We start from the raw sequence: 23,288 nt of genomic DNA on the forward strand, positions 1-23,288 counted from the left end.
CGTGAAACACCCGGCGTCGCTCAGGAGTTTCAGACTAGAGCAACCCAGAGCCAGGGGAATCGGACTGTGGTTTAGATCAGGGGGTCTCAACCTTTTTCTTTCTGAGGCGCCCCCCCCCACATGCTATAACAACTCCACAGCCCACCTGTGCCACAACAGCTGGTTTTCTGCTTATAAAAGCCAGGGCCGGTGTTAGGGCGTAGCAAGCAGTGCAGTTGGCTGTGGTCCGATGCCACAGGGCCCCCCCCCCACGGAGCTAAGGGCTTGTCTACACTGGCAATTTAGAGTGCTGCAACTTTTTGCCTCAGGGATGTGAAAAAACACACCCCCCCCTGAGTGCAGCAAGTTTCAGCGCTGTAAAGCACTAGTGTAGACAGTGCACCAGTGCTGGTAGCTACACCTCTCCTGGAGGTGTTTTTTTTAGAAAGCGCCACAACTACACAAGGCATGTTAAAGCAGCGCTTTAGCGTTGCCAGTGTAGACTAGCCCTAAGTTGCTCAGGCCTTGGCTTCCGCCCTGGGTGGCGGGGCTGAGTGCCCTGGGCTTCAGCCCCATGCAGCGGGGCTTCAGCTTTCTGCCCTGGGCCCCAGTGACTCTAACACTGGCCCTGCTTGGTGGGTCCCCTGAAACCTGTTTGAGGCCTCCCCAAGGGGCCCCGTACCCCTGGTTGAGAACCACTGGTTTAGATAACCTGGGAAAGGAGGATGGGGAATGAGAGAACTACTTCGTTTGGTTTGGACTTGGAAAAACAGTGTTTAAGAATGCTAGTTCCCATTATGGATCATCCATCCTGGAAAGTTGCGTTTGAGTGGAAAAAAAAAATCATGGAATTTTAAACTAGGCTTCCGAAAGTGGAAATTTCTATTTTCTCCAGTCATTTAAAAGTGTCTGAAGCCCCCAAAGGAGTTCCTGGTTGGAAAACTATGGCAGCTTTCATCCTGGAGTGAATTCTTAGTCAAGCTATAAACCTCTGCATGTTAATAGAAATGCTGACACCACTGGTAAGTAACCACAGGAGTACCTAAAGAAGTGCTAGGGGAAAGGAATAGCTATTTGAAAAAGAATAGGAACAGGAAAATGTGTATTGTTGGCACACTTTTGTATACTATTTTTTCCACAAATGATTTCACTTAATTTCGAGCTGGTTTTTTTTTTTTTCTTTTTAGGTCGAAGGATAACACAGGGAGAATAAACTGTAGTTTATGCTAAGCTAAAATTCCACGATTAAGGCGTGAAGCCGTTTGAACTCCTCAACTGAAAATGAAGACAGTGTTTATGGTTGCAGAGAAGCCTTCTCTGGCTCAGTCTATAGCCAAGATCCTCTCAAGAGGTAAGATGGAAAATTTGCTAATCTCTTCAGCCTTTTTTGTTTCTCTTTCTGACAAACAGTATATTTGTATTGTAGGGACTAAATCCATTAGAACATGTAAGCATATGGCTTTGCTTGGAAGTGAAGCAGTTTACTGATTGCATGTTACAAAGGCTACTGGACTTCAGGGAAATTGGGAGCTAAAAAAGCCCTGGACAGCTAATTTGGATGCTGTTGGGCAGCTGTCACCTCCCAATGTTAATATGGGCTGCCAGCTGCAGACAGCTGATCATGAGGAAGCTGCATGGCACTCAGAATTTAAAAGGTTGTTCTAGAGCTCTCCTACATCATTCCATTTTCCCGTCCCCTCAGACAACCATAAAATTGAAAAATAATGTAGCAGCCTCTGTGACAGGAGTCTGCTTTTGTTATTTAATATAGTATTTTTACTGTACATTGAGGTGTACTGTTGTTGAGAGATGCCGAATAAATAGCAGATCCCTTGCTCTGAGGTTTTTCTGGCTTAAAGGCATGAGCTGGTACAGTACAGATCATATATAGAGCAGAATGTGTTCATTATACTTGTATTGATCCACAGGACAAGTTGAGCTTTCAGAAGGAATTTTTGAAAGAGGAGAGGAAGGAAGTTTGGGATATTTTAAATAAATGGGTGTTCCAAATATAAAGTGATATGTTAATAAAGGCCCAAAAGTGGGAGTTGGCAGGAGAGAAACTTATTTAGAGTGTGGAAAAGAGTTTCAGGGAAATCTGAATTGATAAACAGAGGGAAGAGCGAATTTCATGATGCAAGAAACAAGATTACTTTCAGTATTTTAGCGCCTGTTAATAATTATTATTTTTATTGTAATAGGAAACATGTCCTCTCATAAAGGGCTGAACGGAGCATGCTCTGTGCATGTGTACACTGGATCATTCGTAGGACAGAGTGTCCACTTCAAAATGACATCTGTGTGTGGTCATGTGATGACTCTGGATTTCATAGGTATTGTCTATCTGTTATCTGTTTGAATTTGCGCAGTTTGTGCAGCTATTTAAAAAACAACAACACTGGTGCAAAGTTAACTCTTGACGGTAAAATCAGAGTCAGCGCTGCAGTGAAAATTGGATAAGAGAAAGGAGGGTGAAAGAAAGGATAGCCTTCAGGTTAAGACATGGACTAAAGTCGGAAGCTCTAGGTTTCATGCCTGACACTGTAACAGACTCTGTGTGATCTAGGGCAAGTCACTTACCTTCTCTGCCTCCATTATTTTAATTTGTAAATGGGGAGATGAGAGGCTAAATTTGCTCAAGTTTGTAAAACACACTGAGATTCTTGAATGGAAGGTACTTTATAAATGCGAAATATTATTAAAAGGGCACTGTCTAAAATGTGATGGAATATTCAAGGCATTGTGTAGTGGCTTAAGTACATGACTGGAAACTAGGAACTCCTTGGTTTCTAATGTTATCTCTGTCACTGACTCACTCTGTGACATTGAAGTTGTCATTTGAGAACTGTTTTTCAATCTGTAAAATGAAGATGATACTTAACTACCTCACAGATGTTAGGAGGATTTAATAGTTTGCACAGTGCTTTGAAGAGGTACGGCACTTGTTAGTGCTAGAAATAACAATCAACAATGACTTTGAGATATGGAAGATAAAAGAAACAAGCTAATGGGACCCAACTGACTATATAGGAGAAACAATGAAATTGATTATGCATAAAGGACTGTTAAATGCTCAAAGTGAGTAAATTGCCGAAATAGAGAGAAATAGCTTTTTTTCTCCTCTTTAATCTTTCAATTATAGCAATGTGTTACAAAACAAATTTCCTTTAGAAATGTGTTTTTAATTGATGTCCCTTTAAAATATGACTGATCTTAATATAAATCCAAGTTAGAGGTCATTATGGTACCTGGTGGAGGCGTATGAAGGACCGAACTTCCCTAAAGAATGCTATTTCTGAAGACAGCATGCTATGATAAGCTTTGAAAGCCATGTGTTTGTACAATAAATGTTTCATTTAAGGTATTTAGAACTCCAGTTAATACTCTTTCCCATTTCAGGAAAATATAACAATTGGGACAAAGTGGATCCAGCAGAACTTTTTAGCAAAGCCCCTACAGAAAAGAAAGAAGCTAACCCCAAATTGACTATGGTGAAATTTTTACAGGTACTCTTTGCGATGTAGGCAGGGGGCTGGACTCGACCTTTCGGGGTCCTTTCTAGTTCTATGAGATAGATATATCTCCATATATTTATTTAAAGCTGGTGTTTTTTGGGAGGGGAGAAATTAAATGGTTAGTGTTCTCTCTAACTACAAGCATGACTAAATGTATGCATCTAGGAACAAAGAACAGAGGCTTCATATCCACAATGTGAGGATTCTATCCTGGGAAACAGTGAATCTGAAAAAGATTTGGGGATCGCCGTATATAATCAGCTCAACACGAGCTCCCATGTGATGCTGTGGCCTCAAGGGCTAATGCAGTCCTTGGATACATAACCTCTCTACTCCTGCTTGAGATTACCTTGTTATCTGGCTTCTTTATTTAGCACTAGTGCAATTGCTGCTGGAATACTGTATCCAGTTGTATTGTCCACAGTTCAAGAAGGATGTTGATAAATGGGAGAGGGTTCAGAGGAGAGCCACAAGCATGATTAAGGGATTAGAAAACATTCCGTATAGTGATTGATAAGCTAAATAGATTGAGCTCCCTGAATGTAAGAGAACGTTAAAATCGTCACCCCTTACAGTCTATAAGTACCTACATAGGGAACAAATATTTAATAATGGGCTCTTCAGTCTAGCAGATAAAGGTATAACATGATCCATTGGCTGGAAGTTGAACCTAGATAAATTCAGACTAGAAATAAGGTGTACATTTTTAACAGTGAGGGTAATTAACCATAGGAACAATTTACCAAAGGTCATAATGGATTCTCTATTGTGACAATTTTTAATCAAGATTGGAAGTTTTTATAAAAGATATACTATAAAGAATAGTTTTAGGAAGTTTTATGGCCTGTGTTATACAGGAGGTCAGACTAGATCAGTGGTTTTCAAACTGCGGGTCACGACCCAGTACTGGGTCATGGAATGTAAGGCATTGGGTCACGGTGGCTCTGGTCAGCACCGCTGACCAGGCTGTTAAAAGTCCCGTCGGTGGTGCTGCCCGGCTAAGGCAGGCTAGTCCCTACCTGTTCTGACACCACGCTGTACCCTGGAAGCAGCCAGCAGCAGGTCTGGCTCCTAGGCGGGTGGAGGGCCACAGGGCTCTGTGCACTACCCCCGCCCAGAGCACCAGCTCTGCACTCCCATTAGCCGGGAACCTTCCAGGGCATAGCAAGGTCCGCAGTGCCAGGACAGTTAGGAAGCCTGCCTTAGCACCCCCGCTACGCTGCTGATCGGGAGCCACCTGAGGTAACAAAATCCCATATCTTTGTCTTCTGGCGATTAGTGTAAACTAGTGAGGTTCTACAGTGCTTCATTTTAATAGTGGAAACTGAATCTGTTTACCCCCAACCATTTCCTTCTCCTTTCGGATGATTTTGGAAGAGTACCATCTCCTCCACAACACTGTAACATGTCCTCCAACTCTGCCCCCAAAGGGGGGGTGGTTTCTCAAAGTCTGAAATATATGTTACTTCTTGAATTGTAGCCATCTGTAACATTTTGGAGATCACCCAGACCAGTAATGTTCTCTTTCACCCCCTGTCTTGTAAATTCGGATGTCTTAATGCTATGCTGTTATGATTCAGCACTCTGATACCAGTAGCCAGCCTGCAAGCATAATCCCACCCTGGCTTCCCCCAGGCTAGTTACTTTGTGCAGAGTGACCTCAACAATCCCTTCTGATCCTGAGTCCCCCCCAAATCTGTCTTCTCGAGTTCTTAACTACCTGACACTTGGACTTTTCCCTGCTGGTTTATCACCCAGAAGGTGTGAAATCTGCCCCCAATTCTCAGTTCACTTTGGCACATACCCTCCACACAATTTGCACAACAGAGATCTGCTTGAGGTAGAAATAAACAAAAAAATTATTTAATAGAAAAATCATAGATTCAAAGATGAAATAATAAGGAAAAGCAAACGCATACAAGTTACATAGAAAATAAACCATCTCAGGCTTTACACTTCTGTACAATATTAGTTAAATACCTTTTTCCTAATACAAATTACCTGTTTCCTCTGAACAGTTTCCCAGCGTGCCCTCTGTCCTAGAGGGGATCCATTGCTTCATAGACAGCACCTCACTTAGATGCTGCCCCTCGGTTTCTGGATAACCTTCACTTCAAATGCTTTGTAGTCTTTTTTTCCTTTTTCTCAGACTATGGTAATTCATGGGAAGGGAAGGGGTGTGTGTGTCTCAGACTGGGGGTTTCTTTTCAGTTTCAAGTTGTTTCAGGATTTTCCCATTAACTTTAATTGTCCATTGTTGTCTCTTCCTGACTGGACAGTGCTAGGTGCTTGGAGCCTGCCCTGGGAGGTTTCCTCCCTGTCTGATTGCCTCACCACACTGCTAGGAGGTTGTGCGGTAATGCAGTATAGTTACAATTACAACTTTCTCCACATGTATATGTATACAGGTTATAGTTATGAATGAATACATATATCTCCTAGTGACCATCAAGTCTAGGACATTACAAGCTTTCATAAGACCTTACTTGACATATTTTTATACACAATAACAGTGTATATAACCAGTTGTTTCAGTTGCTTATTCTTTGGGATTCATAGAATAATAGAATATCAGGGTTGGAAGGGACCTCAGGAGGTCATCTAGTCCAACCCCCTGCTCAAAGCAGGGCCAATCCCCAACTAAATTATCCCAGCCAGGGCTTTGTCAAGCCGGGCCTTAAAAACCTCTAAGGAAGGAGATTCCACCACCTCCCTAGGTAACACATTCCAGTGCTTCACCACCCTCCTAGTGAAAAAGTTTTTCCTAATCTGCAACCTAAACCTCCCCCACTGCAACTTGAGACTATTGCTCCTTGTTCTGTCATCTGACACCACTGAGAACAGCCTAGCTCCATCCTCTTTGGAACCCTTGGTGTCTGGACCCTGACTGTCACACCATCTTCGCCACATCTCGTATCTTGGGAGTCTTGCCTTTCAGTGTGCTAGAATACCATCTGGAAAGAGCTAGATAAGTGTGCTCCTAAATCTGGGGATATGGCTACACTACAGGGCTTACAACAGTGCAGCTGCACTGATGCAGATGCATCGCTGTAGCACTGCTAGTGCAGACGCTCTAAGCCGACGGGAGAAAGCTCTCCAGTGGACTTAATTACCCCAGCCCCTGCAAGCAGAGGTAGCTTTTTTGGCAGAAGAAGCTCTCCCACTGACAGCACTGTCCACACTGGTGCTTAGATTGGTGCAACTTAGGTCGCTAAGGGGGGGTGACTTATTCATGCCCTTAAGCAACATAACTTACACTGACGTAAGCTGTAGTGTAGCCATAGCCTCAGTCTTCCTCATTACAGCTCTTTGTTAATCCACCAGGCCTTCTCTTTTATTGTTATAAGCAGCTGTTTGGTTAGTGCTAAATCCTTGCCCCATTGAATTCAATTTTGCCTTTGCTTTCAGAATTTGACCCTTGATGTGTCACTTTGTACAATAGGCACAACAGGCACACAATTCATTCATTTCACAATTCACTTCATTTGTAGCACGCATAAACCCTGGAAAGTAAGCTGTTTATTAAAACTAGTTATGTCCTTCATTTATCACTCCCCACAAATGCGGTCTCCAGAAGGCGGCTGTATTGCTGGATGTGCAGTGTGGGGGTGGTTGCTTTTACAAAATAATACTTTTTGGAAATAACAACAATTTGCACTTCTGACCTTCTGAGGATTGAGTGCGTTTTCAAATAATGAATTAAGCTTTATGACTTCCTTGTGAGATGAGATAATAGTATCCCAGTTTTAAAGCTGTGGAAATTAAGACACAAAGGTTAAAGGACTAGCCCAAGGTTATATACACTGTCTGTGGCAGAGCCAGGAATAGAATCCAGCTGCAAGGAAGCTGTTGAGGTGTATCGTCATTAAGAGATCCCAAATAAATAGTAGGTTTTTGCTCTGAGGTTTTTCTAGTTTAAAGGCATGAGTAGGTACAGTACAATCCTACACCAGTGTGTGTTCATTATAACTATATTGATTCACAGAACAAGTTGGGTTTTTTCAGGTGGATTTTTTTGAAAAGGGGGAGGGAGGAAGGAAGGTGGAGAATATGATCCCAGGTGTCTTGGCTACTAGTCCCATGCTTTATCCACTATACTCCTCTTCCCTTCTACTGTGGCCCTTCCCCCAAATAAAGTCTCTGTTTCATCACCAGTTTGGAATTTGAGTTCACAAGTGTAGAAGATAAATATACTAACATTGAAAGAGTTAGGAACAGAAGGAAGTTGCTTTTCAATTGTTGGAAAACTTTAATTTCTTTTATAGGTGGAAGGAAGAGGCTGTGACTACATTGTTTTATGGTTGGATTGTGATAAGGAGGGGGAAAACATCTGTTTTGAGGTAAGATTTTCATTACTATTTTATTATAAAACCATAACACATGTAGGTTTACTACACATTGTGTTACCAGGCATTTTACTAGTTTGTGGATATGTACTAAAGGCTACACAAAAATTAGACTAGTAGATTTTTAAGGCATGGAATAACTTGGTGAATAACTCCTGGATTTTCAACATCAAGGGCACTAGTTGAAAATCATAAATCAATCTTGTAGCTTTTGTTTGTGTGTGGCGAAGGTCCTTCTACATCTCACAGCTGGAATAGTTGTTTTATTGTCTTTGTAAAAACTTGGCCACCACAGTGCTCTGTTAATTGGGAAGGTAGAAATTTTAGCTTAAAGTGCACGAGGGATTTGGATTTGGTACACAATAGGTATAGAATTAAAATTAACAATTTTTCCACAAAAGGATATAATGTATCACTTTGCACAACCTTACTTCTGTACCTATCCCACACCTGCGATTAACACACTACATTAGTGGATTTTGCTATGTTTTATTTAGTGGTTTTAATAAAATAGTGTTCATCTGCAGCTTTATTTAGCACTGTATCATAATGACTGAATTGTCTTTGAGGCCTTAAAAGGTTAATTCAGATTGAAGCTGGCAAACTTTTGCAGGGTGATGCTGTGAACTCTGCCAAGCAAAATCCCATGGGTATTTCTTCTTTGCACTTGTCTAGAAATAGTGCTTCACTTTCACCATCTGCCAGTGTCTAGTAAATAGGTGCTTATGATGTGCTTATTCCTTAATGTGTTTCTAATGTGTATATGAGCAATTCTGCTCTTGCCAGCATATTAATGGAAAAGCATGAAATCTCATTGGTGGGAAGAAAGTGGTAATATATTGGCTATTATTTTGTGTAATCTTTGTTATAGAGATGCACAGACACGAAAACCCTTGCCCTCCTATTACTGTTAACACATACTTCTATTTCCCTTAGGTTCTTGATGCTGTTCTTCCTGTTATGAATAAACCTCGTGGCACTGAAAAGACAGTTTACAGAGCAAAGTTCAGTTCCATTACTGACACAGACATCTGTAATGCTATGAACTGCCTGGGAGAACCCAATCGTAATGAGGCTCTGTCAGTGGACGCCCGCCAGGAGCTGGATCTGAGAATTGGCTGCGCATTTACAAGGTAACAGAGAGGATTGTTCTTGTGCTGATAGTTGTTTACCTAGTTTATACATATAATATTTTTTTAATTAAAACTGTAACCCTAATTTTCTTTTTAATTTTAACTTTTTTGTGAAATTTAATTCCATTTTTATGAAAGAGCCACTGATTGTCCGTTGCAGTTCTGATATATATGTTCTCTAGCTAAAGAGTCTTCTTGAACCAGGCTGTAAAAATGTTGTATACCCTGACTTCTATCTCAGTCCCTCTTCCCAGTCTCTTCAAGAGGTAGCAGGATCCTATGTGGAAGGATTATTTATTTATCACATTGACTATTAAAGATTTTGGTCACTCTTGAAAAAATATTCTGATGGCTGTGTGTCCTTACATTGATATGTATCCATGTGAGTTTATGAAAATTTCCCCTTTTGAAGGGAATAGAATTTATTAACATGCAAAAAATTTTAAACAATTTTGTCAATATTTTCTCTCTTAGGTTTCAGACTAAATATTTTCAGGGGAAATATGGCAATTTAGATAGTTCACTCATCTCCTTTGGGCCATGTCAGACCCCAACACTTGGATTCTGTGTAGAAAGACATGATAAAATCCAGTCTTTCAAACCTGAAACTTATTGGGTGCTGCAAGCCAAGGTAACTTTTTATGCCATTCATAGTTGTGTGTTTTTGTATATGTGAAATTTAGTGCACATTTTATCAGTAAAATTAATTTTATTTTGTCTCTATGTATTAACTTATGCACTTGTAACAGCTCTCTAGAATTCAGATTGCCTATAATTTACAGTCTAAAGAACTGATGGATTTTTATTCATTTTATATGCATGTGATCACTCTTCATAGAACAGATTCAAAGATGTCAGCTTTAAATTAAAGTGATTATATGCACAGTTTGTCAGCCTTCTTGAATCCTAGCAGTCTGAACTTCGATTCAGCCAGAATGATTACTCAAAATGGGTTGCTTCAGATAAGTAAGTCCCTGCACTGATCCTCTAGTTATAGTCAATACATGATTTAATTAGCCTGCCAAAAACACAGTGCTGAGCCTGAGAGTTTTGAAGCAAAGTGTAACACTTAGTGTGCTAATTGCCAGGTGAGTCCTCTGAATACTTTGGTAGCTCACACCAGTTTCACTAGCCTTGCTGGTGTTGAAGCTCTGAGAACTAACCAAAAAGTTGTTTGTGTGTGCACTGACTTCTTTAAACAAGTAGTAGCAGGATGATAAAAAGCTAATAGACTGCTCTATCTTAAATGAAAAGATGAAAGCTAATGTGTGTCAGTTCTTGTTTCCTTTACCAGTCCTGCATGATATGCTTCTCCTGAATGTCAGCATGAAATGTTGATTTCTGTTCTCCAAGAGCCTAAGTTTATTAGCATCTTTACCAGGATGGTGAAGGTTGATACTTTTTTACAATCAGGATTTTAAAACTGCATTGTATTAATCATCTCTGTCTAAGATAATTACAAATGGAATAGTTATCTATATTCACAAACTATTTTGATTTATCTGCTGCCTATTCCATGTCATTTAAAACACCCACAATCACTAAGGAACTTTAAATCGGTTGTTCAACATTTCAGTTATTTGACTACTCTGCAAGTACAATGAAACTTATCAACCAGACCCTGAAACTCCAGCTAGGCCATCTACAACCCTGGCCCTAAGAATCCACATCTTTCTCAGAAGTCCATGCAAAAGGAGGCTTTAGACGGTGCCTGGAAGTTAATAATGCTTGAGTGTGTCAGCCTGTACTTAAATACAAAAAACTTAGATTTTTTTTCCCCCCCTCTCCCCCGGAAGGTGAACCATGAAAAAGAAAGTTCTCTCACTTTGGAGTGGGATAGAGTGAGGGTGTTCGATCGGGAGATTGCTCAAATGTTCCTAAACATAACAAAGATGGCAAGAGAAGCAAAGGTAAGAACAGTAGTAAGTACAAGTAAAGCCATATATCATATGGCTTAAGTACTAAGTAATTTATATTTTTTATCCATCTGTCTATATCTATATATCTATATCTAGATATATATCTATATATTTTCCATATATATAGTATTTTAATTCTGAAATAGAAAAGGTATTCAATAAAATGTCGTTTTTGTCTTGGTTTTAGTTCCATTTAGTGTGCATGCAGAATGAAAGGTAGAAGAGCTATGATTGTGGTTCACGTCATTTTAGTGTTACAGGCATGTAGTCTTCTTAGTGGAAGCCCCTTTCCCATGGCACCTAGCACACTGGGGTCCTCATCCATGGATGGGACACCTAGGCGCTTGATAATACAAATAATAATATTGACTTTGGGAGTTGACATCGCTCATGGTGGAAGGCAGCTTCCTTTAGACAAGAAGTCTGTATTATTAAACCTGCTGAGAAATACTGCTTTGTCCTTGCTGAATAGATTTCTTATTTCCCAGGAGATACTTTATAAATCAGAATTTAATTACTTATATGGCAATATTCCTGTAGTGAAACGCTTGGTTGTGTGTATGGTTAGGGCTTCTGTTTTGGGAGGGGTTGTTTTTAGCAATTTTTAAATTTTACGTAGATGTCCAAAAATAGGGGTTTTCCAGGCTTTCTGTTTGTACATACTGTAAAGAGTAGTCTCTTTGTAAATCTTTCCTAGTATGCTTTAACAGATTTAAAATTTTTATTAAAGTTAATGTTTAAAATTAAATATACACAAGTTAAGAGGGAAGGTACTGTACATCTGGGGTCAGGCTTGGGTTATGAGGGATTACAGGTATCGGTTGCAAGGATGTAGAGATACATAACCAGCATAGACCCATCAGACAGCACTACATTAAAGCACATGGGAAACTTTCATGTGCACCAGCAGAGCCTACACGGACCAATAATGCATTTAAGAAATCACACCCCAGTAGTCCACATTACTGCATAGATAAGACCTTAGATACAAGTAATAATTTCTGGTATTTTTCAGATAAACATCTGGAGATTTTGGGGTGGCTTTTTTTTGGTATAGTGGGTTTTTATTGGTAAAACCTAAAACAGAAGCCATACATACATAGTATTGTATAGTCTGTATAGCCAATTAACTGCCAGTTCTATTCTATACAATACTTGTTTGACAGTATGTTTGGATGTATGTGCTTAAACCCAGCAAGTTTCCAAGAATGTGGATGAAGCCTTTAAAAATGTGGATCATAGTTAGAACTGATACTGTATTTGGATTAAGGACTGAATCATTAGCTGATTGAAGTGACATGCAGCTGAGGGGGTGGGAGGTAAAGATGTAATAATATAATATATGGAGATACCCATCTCATAGAGCTGGAAGGGACCCGGAGGGGTCATTGAGTCGAGTCCAACCCCCTGCCTTCACTAGCAGGACCAAGTACTGATTTTGCCCCCTCAAGGATTGAACTCACAACCCTGGGTTTAGCAGGCCAATGCTCAAACCACTGAGCTATCCCTTCCCCTGTCAGTAAGCTACCTCTCGCCATCTTCTAACCTTGGGGCTAAACTGGCCTCTAGCACAAAGACATCTTAGGGCCAGGTTTTCAACCTTTACTAAAACTTCCCTCAATCAAATTTCCTTGAAATAAGAAATATTTTAGGACTTGGGGGACACTAGCCCAGAGAATAAAACAAAATAGATAATACAAGCCTGTGTAGTGCTGTTAGATGATGAATTATGAAACTAATGCTAGTATCATGAATTAAACATGATCAGAACTTACTGGGGAAATGCTGTTCTGTTTTTTAAGGTAGAATCTGTGAGTAAGAAGGAGAAAGCAAAGCAGAGACCACTGGCGCTGAACACGGTGGAAATGTTACGAGTTGCCAGCGCTGCTTTGGGTATGTAGATAATGTGGAGATATAAACATTTCAGTTTTAAAACTGTTCTGAAGAGAAAATGTGTTGGGTTCTGACTCATTTCATGAAATAAATGAAGCACATTTAGAACACTTTGTTAGCATTGCAGGCAAGTGATTACTAGCTACAATGTAATATAAGATCATTGTTTTAGCAAAGCAGAATTGATACAATTTAGAGAATTTGTCAGCAGTGAAGTGTTGGGTAAAGTAGCAGATTCTGGTCATGAAATGCTTTTGTAGAAAATACACACACCATAGTAGTGCATTTAAGACCTGTCATGGGGAAATGTTTGCTATGGCAGAGATTAATCTTCTTCATAGCTCTCTGATTTTTTTTTTTTTTTTTTCCCCCCAGGAATGGGTCCACAACATACTATGCAAATAGCAGAACGACTTTATACTCAGGGTTATATTAGCTACCCTCGAACTGAAACAACCCACTATCCTGAAAACTTTGACTTGAAAGAATCTTTGAGACAGCAGACTAATAACCCTTACTGGGCAGAAACAGTAAGTATATGAAGCAAAATTTGAAATGCTTTACAAGTTCTTTCTTGGCCAGTGTTCTAGGAAAAACAGTATCAAGAAATCTATGCTCTCAAATAGCACAAGCATCTCTTAACGGTCTGTAGACCTAAGTAGTCAATATACAAACTTGTAACTATTTTCTGTGGTTTGTGTTCTTATGGATTTGATCTGAAAAGCAGATTAGTCTGTAGAGAGACTTGATGTGTTAACTTGTTTCTGCTTTCTCCTTTTCATTTTGTGTAGGTAAAGGCATTGCTGTCAGAAGGTGTTAATCGTCCAAGGAAAGGTCATGATGCAGGGGACCATCCTCCAATTACTCCAATGAGAGCTGCAACAGAAGCAGAACTAGGTACACACAACTCTTACTATAAAAAAAAAATAGAGTAGTTTGCAAGAGGGTTGGGTACCTGAGATGGTTTGGAAACTCCAACTGGTATTTTCAGGAAAAACTGAGTCACTGATCCTGTTCTGGTGGTATAATTAAAAAAAAAACAGTAAAGTTAGTGACTGCACCGGAACTCCTGAAAAGCTGAAATAGAAGTATAAGGGAACAGTAGATTAACGTACAGAAAACTACATTACATTAATATTGAAAATTGACTTAAACTCATAATGGCAAGGAAATTCAGAGCTAAAGATGAAATACTATTCTTGTGCCTGTATATTACAGTACCTTTAAGTTCAGTGGGCAATCAATGTATGCTGTAATACCAAAGCTTGACAGAGTGGATTTAGAATAGAATGGCAGCTTTTAAGTCTGAATTTATTTTCTATGGGATTGTAAGTGAAATATTTAGTAAAGTAACTGACTTTTTTTGCATTTTCTATAATTTGTCTTTTTTATTTAAATTAATTTTTGCCTTTCTGTACTCTGATCTCTAAAAGGGAGTTTGTATAGTTCAAAAAAAAAAAAAAAGATAATCTATACACTGTTTAAGAACTGTAATTAAAATCTTTATGGAAAAGAGATGCTGGCACTAATCTATAGTTTTAACGAATGCCTTCAACTTTCCATAAATAGATCAGTAAAATAGTCATAGCTTCAACAGAAAAGGCAAGAGTGTTCGGGGACTGAGTGATTGCATAACCCTTTTACAGAGGCCTACAGCTAGGTAGAACATATTGGGCATGGGAATGGGAATCAAGAGCTGTGATTTTTATTCCCAGCTGTGCCAGCGGCTCATTATGTGAAATCTTGGCAAGTCCATTTAACCTTTCTGCAGCTCAGTTGACCTACCTTAAATTGGGGATAATGATGTTTACCCACCTTTGTAAAGTGCTTTGAAATCCGCAGGTGATACTATAAATGCTGCTAATAATAATAATAATAATTAATTATTTATTACTATTACAGAAGCATTGGAAACTCAATGAAATGTAAGCTATGACTTTGTGCTAAATTAAAACTAGCAAGAGGTGAGCTATTGTAACACTTGTGCGAGTGGCCACTAGAATTTAGTAATAGGACTAAATTTGGGGTTAGGTTTTTGCAGTGGGATACAGCAATAGTATTCTAGCACTAGAGATGCAAGTTCAGATCCTGATTTTAGATCATAAATAAAAATAAATGTGAGGATCTTGGCCTAATCCTGTCAGTTGCACACATAACGAAATCAGCTCACAAGATAACACAACTGGGATTCTTTGCTCAAGAGAGTATTGGCAGCAGTTCTGTAGCAGACATGTGTGAGGAAACTTGCATAGCACTTGCCTGACCTATGCCTAGTTCATTCCAGTGCTACTAATCTTTCACTTTCATGAGAACTAAGGTGACTCATAGCTTAAATAAACTAAAGGTGCTACTGTGCAGAATTCTGTGTTTTGGGTATACAGGAACTTCAAGAAAGAAACATTAAAAGAGAAAATAGGTGAACTTTTAGATTTGTTTAACTTTAAGTGCCAGTTTTTCCTGAAAAGTTTGTAGAAAACTTTTTTTTTTTTTTTAAACAAGTATTCTGTAGAGCAACATGAGTAGATTTTATGTGGGTAACAAGGTGTTGTGTGTCTTCAGGCGGTGATGGATGGCGATTATATGAATATATCACTAGACATTTCATTGCCACTCTCTGCGCTGATTGCAAATATCTCCAAACCACCATTTCTTGTATTATTGGTCCTGAACATTTTACCTGTGTAGGAAAGATGGTTATTTCACCAGGTAAGGAAAACATGGGAACAACAGTTTTAGTTATGACTTTCTTCTCCCTCTACCCCCAAATAAAAAGTTGAGGAGAAATTAAATTAAAAGCGGGGGTTTTGAGGCCGGGGTGGGGAGGATTTAAAGCTTTTTTTTTTTTTTTTTTTTTTTTTTTTTTTGAATATTAAAAAAATAAAAAATAAACCAACTCTTGCTCTCATCCCCACACTTGGATTTCCCAGTGTGACCCATTTTAGGATTTCTGTTCCAGTTGTGCCCACAACATGCTAAGAAGCGCTGCCCCTGCACGCAGGAGGAGACATGAACTGTTTTAGATTGTATGCTCTTCAGTCTTTTATTTATATTTGCTAAGGCAAACTCATTGTTGGTACTAAAAGGAAATAATTTAAGGCTTTGTGCTAATCTTGCCTAATCACACTTGGTATTTTAAAAAAACCCTCCTGCCCCTTTGAAGTTCAATCTCACACCGTTCTATTTCTGGCCAAGGAGGGCTGACTTTTGGGGCCTGCCAACAGCATTCCAGAATCAACACAGAGGTGTTAATGTTGGGTGGCGGAAGCAACTCCTTCTACAGATTCAATGCATTATTTCCTTAATGCTCCCAGCCTTGTCTTAGGGAACAGGAATCTGGTATCCATGATCTTCTGTGTGGCAGTGCAAACAGCCATTAAGTCAGCTTCTCAGCCTTGACTTGTGTAGTACAGCCCCAGTTAGAATTAGAAAGTATCTTGCCTAATGAAAGTTGTGGAATGATTCAGTTTCCATTTATTTTCATTTACAGGGTTCACCGAGATTATGCCATGGCAAAGCATCCCGTTAGAGGAGAGCCTCCCCAACTGTGAGAAGGGAGATGTTTTCCCAGTCAGTGAAGTAAAACTGCTGGAGAAACAAACAAATCCTCCCGATTACCTGACTGAAGCAGAACTCATCACACTGATGGAAAAACATGGCATTGGTAGGAACTTGTCTCCCTTACATGATGATGTAATACTCCTCCCAGAGGGCAAGGAGTTGCCCTTCTGAAGTTTCTCTGTCAGGAATGGCCTTTTAGTGTTCCTGTAAATATGTTCAATGATGGCTTATGTTTCCTCTCAAATCACAAAGTCCTTGGCATCTTTTAGGTGGCCTTCAAGAATCTGCCTGCACATTTTTCCCTCCTTCTCTCCTATCCTCATCTCATTTCGTGTCCACTACTCTTATGGCCAAGGAGCACCAAACCGTATTCCTTGTATAACCCCATCAGTGTTACTCCTCAATTAACCAGAGATTATATGTGCTCACTCCATCCAGGGACTGACTTCCTGCTTTTACAGCATGCTTCGTACATGTTGGCTATGGTATCTTAATGTAGCATGTACATTTCAGTATTATAATACTTATTTTTTACCTAAACTGTTTCCTAAGTACAGTGAACTGCACACCTCCTGAAAAGGCCTAGTTATCCCCCTTATTCTAGTGGAGTTTCATTGATATATATATATATTGGCCGACAACATATAATACGAGAAAGCTGTTGCCATAATAGTGGTCTCCCTGGAAGCAGCAAAAGAGTTAAAAGCAAAGTACGTGTTGCAGAATTCTTGTAACTGAAAAGTCATTCCTGCAGATTTGAAAAGAACATATGAATTATTAAGCAAGAAGGGAAGAAGTAGCTGAGAAATGGAGAATGATGTGGAAAAGTGAGGAGAACTGAATGTTAGACTTTGCCCAAGGCATGAGAGAGAGTTAATGTCTGACTTACAACCAGGAAAGGGGAAGAGAGACTAGAATAATTGCATGTAAAGTTGTAATTTGTGTTCAAGAAGGATGTTGTGTTTGTGTGTGACAGGAACTGATGCAAGTATCCCAGTTCACATTAACAACATCTGCCAGCGGAACTACGTCACAGTGGAGAGCGGACGCAGATTGAAACCTACAAACCTTGGCATTGTTCTGGTTCATGGTTACTACAAAATAGGTCAGTTGCTGCTGTTTTATTTTCTGTCGTTTTCTTTTCATTTAATTATGTTCCTGGCCAACTCTGGACACCGAGGGATTTTAAGGATCATTCACTACCCCAGACTGCAGAGCTCATTCTTGTCGTGGAAGCATAGAATTTAGGCTGTGCACAATTTGTCCCCCCACCACATGCTGAGCTGCAGTGATGTCTGGAGAAAGCCTCTTCTTCACCCCCTGGGAGAGTGGAAAAGCACAATGACTGCATCTCTAGGGACAGGAGGGTTCATAGAGAAGAAACCAGGTAGTAGACCTTAAAAGGCTACTGCCAACTTACAAATCACATTTGTCTGAGAATGATGTACTTGTAATCCCTAGCATTATAACTAAAAATTTGTCTTTTTTTCAGTTTGCATTCTTTGTTCATTTGAGAGCGATTTGTCTGACAAATCCCCCCCGTGTTGTTTGCCAATGTCCCTTCTTGTTTAATTGCTGCTTCCCCATTGTCTCTCTGACTTTCTGTTAGATGCAGAGCTGGTGCTTCCTACAATCCGCAGTGCAGTAGAGAAGCAACTCAACTTGATAGCTCAAGGCAAAGCAAACTATCAGCAGGTTCTGGAGCACACCCTTGATATCTTCAAAAGGAAGTTTCACTACTTTGTTGATTCTATTGCTGGTAAGGCTCCTTCACACCTAAAGTTCTCCAACTCTGGCTAATTGTTGGTAAGGAGTTGAGAGAATCCATAATTCTTTAGGAGACTTTTCAAGGGGCTAGGTACATGGAGAACTTGAATGAACAGCTGTTAACAGGGCACTCATTCTGGAGTGCCTTTGAGTGTCAGGATGCAGTGTCACCAAGTCCAAATGAACCCCTTCCAGGGTATTAAAGAGTCCAATAAACTCTGCCCTCGCTTAGGGTCTTCAGCCCCAGCTCTGGGCCCTTTAAATTCAGCCCTTTATTCAGGCTCCCAAATAAGCTCCAGACCTTTCTTGGGGTTTATGCCACTTTACCTGTGGCTGGTTGGGAACCCGGGGCCACCCACTGCTCTGGGTTCCAACCCAAGGACCCTATAAACAGCCATGTGTACTTTGCAATTCTATGAGTTGCTGCTTCTTTCCTGGGCCCTTTAGCTTCACCTTTTATCTCAGGGTTTTATCTCCCCTTTTATCTCTTTCTCCCTGAAAACCCAGCTTTGCAAAATGCATCCAGAAAACGAACTGTGGCTATTCCTTACATTTGTTTCTCCAGAGAGGAGCAACCTGCCTTGCCCCTCTGATCCTACTCTGAGCCAGGAACTGAAGTGCTAAGGGAAGACAGCTCCTCTTATCTGGGCCAGCAAGGTCCTGATTGGCTGTTACTAGCCCTTCAGGCCCTTGGAGGGCCAAGTCTGTGTGGTTTCCAAAATAGCCACTTTGAAGAAGCCTCTGTAGACAAACTTGCTTCTTGGGGTGGGGTGTAGTAGGACAGCGGGGCCCCCAGCTGGGAGCTGCTAAGGCTGAATACACTCCATCACAACAGCGCGCACACAGTCGCACTTGAAATCTGTCACCTGGATGCATGGTGGGTAGGTATTAAGAAGCAAAACACTAAAACTGGCTGAAATATATTGTGTCTTATGCATGCTCATTACAGCTCTTTTAGAAAGCTTTTTTAATACATATATTTGTTTTGCAAACAGAGTGTACAGATACAGCATGTTTGTCACTAAATATTGTATCTGCTTCTGGCCCAACAGACTCCTTTCTCAGACGTTTTGTGCAGAGAAAGGGGTGATTTTCACCATGGGAAAAAGGTAACAGCAGGGTTCCAACACCTATGCAATTTCTTTTCTGCAGGTATGGATGAATTGATGGAAGTGTCTTTTTCACCATTAGCTGCCACAGGGAAACCTCTTTCTCGCTGTGGCAAATGCCATCGTTTTATGAAGTACATCCAGGTAAGGTAACCTAGAGATTGAGTTTGTACTTCAAAAGTTACTTGCTGAAGATCAATAGTTAAAAATATCTTTTGCCTTAATACATTTGGGTTCATCTGTATCTCGTCTCAGATGCCTCTCTGTAAAACATAATAGAGCTTCTCCAAAGGCCCAAAGGGGGTTCTACCCATGGAGCAGACCAGGTGGCAATAACAGTTGGGTTACTGGAGGTTTTGAACCTTACAAAGTGGATCAGAGCTGTCGCTTATTTGGAGATTCTTCTTCTATTTCCAGGCCAAGCCAAGCCGTCTACACTGTTCTCACTGTGATGAAACATACAGCCTTCCCCAGAATGGTACCATCAAACTCTACAAAGAGCTGCGTTGCCCCCTGGATGACTTTGAGCTGGTGCTGTGGTCTTCCGGATCCAGAGGAAAGAGCTACCCACTGTGTCCATACTGTTACAACCATCCACCCTTCAGGGACATGAAAAAAGGTAGAGCTTCCATTGAGAGAGAGAATGATCAATCACATTGTAACCATTTTAAAATCAATTGTTTGTTTGGTCTTTTGTGATGCATTTTTAGTAGATTCCCAGTCAGTGGTACAAACGTTAAAATGCTGTTCTGTTCAGTTAAATAACTTCAAAACCAAATCACAAGTGTCTATATCTGTTGCCTCCCAAAGGTTCCATACCAAATATGCCAAGTTTAGAGCTGAAAAAGTGCTTTTTCTAACCAAGTTTCTAAAAACAAGCTGGGGCCTTCTCTCTGCCCCTTGATCGTCACTAACAAAGGTTCTGCAATTGGATTTTAGTTCAGTTAATGATGCATGAGGAATAGTAGAAACCAGTTTGTTCTTACACAACTTTATTGGCTCTTCTGTGCTAAAAGGAATTCTTAAAATTGTTCGTCAGCGAAGTAATTGGCTATGACTTAAAGATACACAGGAACAGATCTCTTGAGTAGGAAGGTGCTATTTTTTTCAGTCACATTTCTGGCTGTTCCTGCACTTAAGAATCTAACAGGATTTCCTTGATAGATCCCTGTCTACAGGGATTGATTTTAACGTCTGAACTAATCTTCTTGATACTTGCTGTGAATTTCCTTTAGACTGAGAAAAGATACTTGCTAGAGCTGGTAAAGCAATGAGTTAAAGGCAGGGAAAATAGGGGATTAACGAATTTTTAAATTCTTTTTATTCACTAACTTTTTAAAATGTGTTCATTATTAGCTCAACTCTAATTTTTAAAGTTATTTTTGACCATTTTACTTTGATAAATTCCACCAAGTTTGTCTGTGTTGGCAAAATATTTGCCACAGTTCCCCAAAATGAATAATTTATTTGAAAAATATCATGATAGTTATCAGTCTCATATTTGGCCAGTTATGTTAAAAATAGAGCCTTTCTAAAAACCCGTAATGTGGAGTGGGATTTTTTTTAAAGATGAAAACCCCTTTACTGTTGTTTGCAGTAATGTATTATTTTTCAGTTTATAAAGTGGGCACTCTGAGCACTGGATGGACAACTACAGCTGCTTTTATAAATCAAAATAAATTAGAAAGCAGCCTCTCTGCACATGCAGGGTATCCTTCATAGCACTCAATATATTCAATGCATCTTATTGAGCATTCCGATGAGAATAACTTGCAAACTAATATGCAGTAAGTTTCATAGATCTCATTGTGGCAGACATGGAGCTGCTGTGTAATAATTTTATGAATTCTGTGTGTGACCTGAGCAGTGAGATAATCACTGTGTAGCTATATTGGGTTATTGGGTCGTCCCATAGGAATGTGTTGGTCTAGCTTAATAGGAGGCTATTGTAAAAGCAGGCAAGAAGGAAACAGAATGGCTCTAGATAAAAGATCCTGAGAGAGAGGAAGGGAGGAGTTGTCAGTGAGCTGTCCTTGGAGAACACAGACTGACAAGTTCTACAGGATTGTTTGAAACAACTGGGGCCTTCCCTGGCTTCAAGGGAATGGTAAATTTAAGGGAAAGACAGTAGTGTGTGTAGCTTTGGTCAGTGTCTTAAGATCTTTTTCTCTGAAATGCTTTGGTCCTAAATAAACAATACTTTTCTTTGAGACGGCTCTCTGGTCACTAGATACCACTACTTGTAGCTCCTGGAGGAAAGGGAACTGCAGGTACTGAACCTAAGTCAGTCTTGCAGAGGCAATCATGGTTGGTACACAAGGGACTGCAGCCCAGGGACAGGTCTGAGAGTGCTGGAATTGTGTGATTTTTACCACAGGCAAAGTGGTGGCTCACAGCCTGATACCTGAAAGAGGAGTGCACTCAAGGAGAGACAGGGAGGGGTCAGAGGTGCATTTAGCCTGGGAAATGTGAGACTAACTTCTAGCTAAAATGCCAGTTTTTTATCATCATGATTCTTGTTCATATTAAGGTAACCCTTCGAGGCCTCAGTTGTGGATTGGGGCTCCATCATGGTATGGTAATACAATACACACACAATAAAAGGTGGTTCTCTGCTCCAAACAGCTTACAGTCTCCATATGAGACAACAAGTGGACATAATAAATCTATTTTCAGTGGGACATAGTGTATTTTCATTATAAATTTCTCCATTACTCTTCATTGTACAGTGACATTGAGAACTCTTCAGAGCAATCACAGTGGCAGTGCAGGGCAAGAGTTTTGCATGTCCTACTTCAGCTCTATCTTAGCTATGATTCACTGATACTGTAAGCTCTACTGTTGACTTCCATGGAGTAGTTCCACAGCAAACATCAGAATAGTAATGGGTTGATCGGAATGGAGTCTTACCTACTTAAGTCTTGGACCCAATTTTATATCATTGGGTGATTTTTATTTTAACATTTGGGGGGGGGGGTGTCTGTTACTCCAGAACCACTGAATTCTCCTTGTTTCCGCATCTAGATTTCTGAGCTGAGAAGACTGAGTTAAGCTGGAGACTTCACCCTTAACCCACTGTATTGTGCATAGGGCTCTCGGGGTATATAGAATACATTTAGCTCTGTTTAAATCCTACATCACATTTCCTGCAAAATGCAAAAATAGAACACGAAGTTTCTGATGATGTGGTTTTACTCTTTTCCCTAGGGATGGGCTGTAACGAGTGTACCCACCCAACATGCCAGCACTCGCTTAGCATGCTTGGAATCGGGCAGTGTGTGGAATGCGAGAACGGGGTTCTGGTACTAGACCCAACGTCAGGTCCCAAGTGGAAGATGGCCTGCAACAAATGCAATGTGATTGTGCACTTCTTTGAGAATGCCCACAAAGTGCGAGTGTCGCCAGAGACCTGCGAGTCATGCGATGCGGCCCTTGTGGATGTGGATTTTAATAAAGCTAAGTCTCCCCTCCCTGGTGATGAGACACAGCATTCAGGCTGTGTCTTCTGTGACCCTGTGTTCCAGGACCTGGTGGAGCTTAAGCACGCTGCCACGAGGCACCCTATGCATCGTGGAGGACAGGGGAAAAGGCAGGGTCGAGGAAGAGGAAAGGGCAGGAGACCCAACCCAAAGAGACCCAAGGACAAAATGGCAGCTCTGGCTGCATACTTTGTATAATGCTCACACAACACCTATTAAAAATTAAACCTTGTATAAAATTTTGTTTTCTTCTCAGTGCATTTTAAAAATATCACTGATCATTTAAAATTTGTCTTTTTTAGAAAAGTAAAACAGTTTGGATCTTTGTACAAACTTAATTGTTATTCACACAAATGCAAATACTAAAAAATCCCCCTGGGTGACCAGTCCTGACCAACTACATGCTTCTGAATCCTTTTAAAATTTGAACTGGAGTTCATTTATCTCGGCACAGTGCATGGAGGGGACGGAGGAAAATTCAGGAAACTTACCTATAAGAATTACTTGTACGTGGCAGAAAAAGAGACGTAAACTCTCCCTTTGTATCATTCTCTAGTAGCTTTTGTCAGAGCTATAAGAGCTGATTAAGA

At 40.2% G+C, this 23,288-nt stretch overlaps 1 protein-coding gene across 1 annotated transcript; it reads left to right on the forward strand.

The window, feature by feature from the left end:
- The first annotated feature begins 917 nt into the window (after positions 1–917).
- Positions 918–22,935, forward strand: TOP3B (DNA topoisomerase III beta). Its single transcript, XM_065417618.1, has 18 exons — positions 918–1,001; positions 1,167–1,330; positions 2,181–2,312; positions 3,379–3,485; positions 7,760–7,834; positions 8,777–8,973; positions 9,448–9,604; positions 10,770–10,883; positions 12,695–12,785; positions 13,161–13,315; positions 13,577–13,682; positions 15,345–15,491; positions 16,273–16,446; positions 17,320–17,448; positions 17,953–18,102; positions 19,263–19,363; positions 19,637–19,838; positions 22,427–22,935. The coding sequence occupies exons 2-18, from the start codon at positions 1,261–1,263 to the stop codon at positions 22,894–22,896; spliced, it is 2,577 nt and encodes an 858-aa protein (XP_065273690.1). The 5' UTR covers positions 918–1,001; positions 1,167–1,260; the 3' UTR covers positions 22,897–22,935.
- Positions 22,936–23,288: the final 353 nt, after the last annotated feature.

This window comes from Emys orbicularis, chromosome 16 (genome assembly GCF_028017835.1).
Source record: "Emys orbicularis isolate rEmyOrb1 chromosome 16, rEmyOrb1.hap1, whole genome shotgun sequence".
In the NCBI taxonomy this organism is placed as follows: domain Eukaryota; kingdom Metazoa; phylum Chordata; order Testudines; family Emydidae; genus Emys; species Emys orbicularis.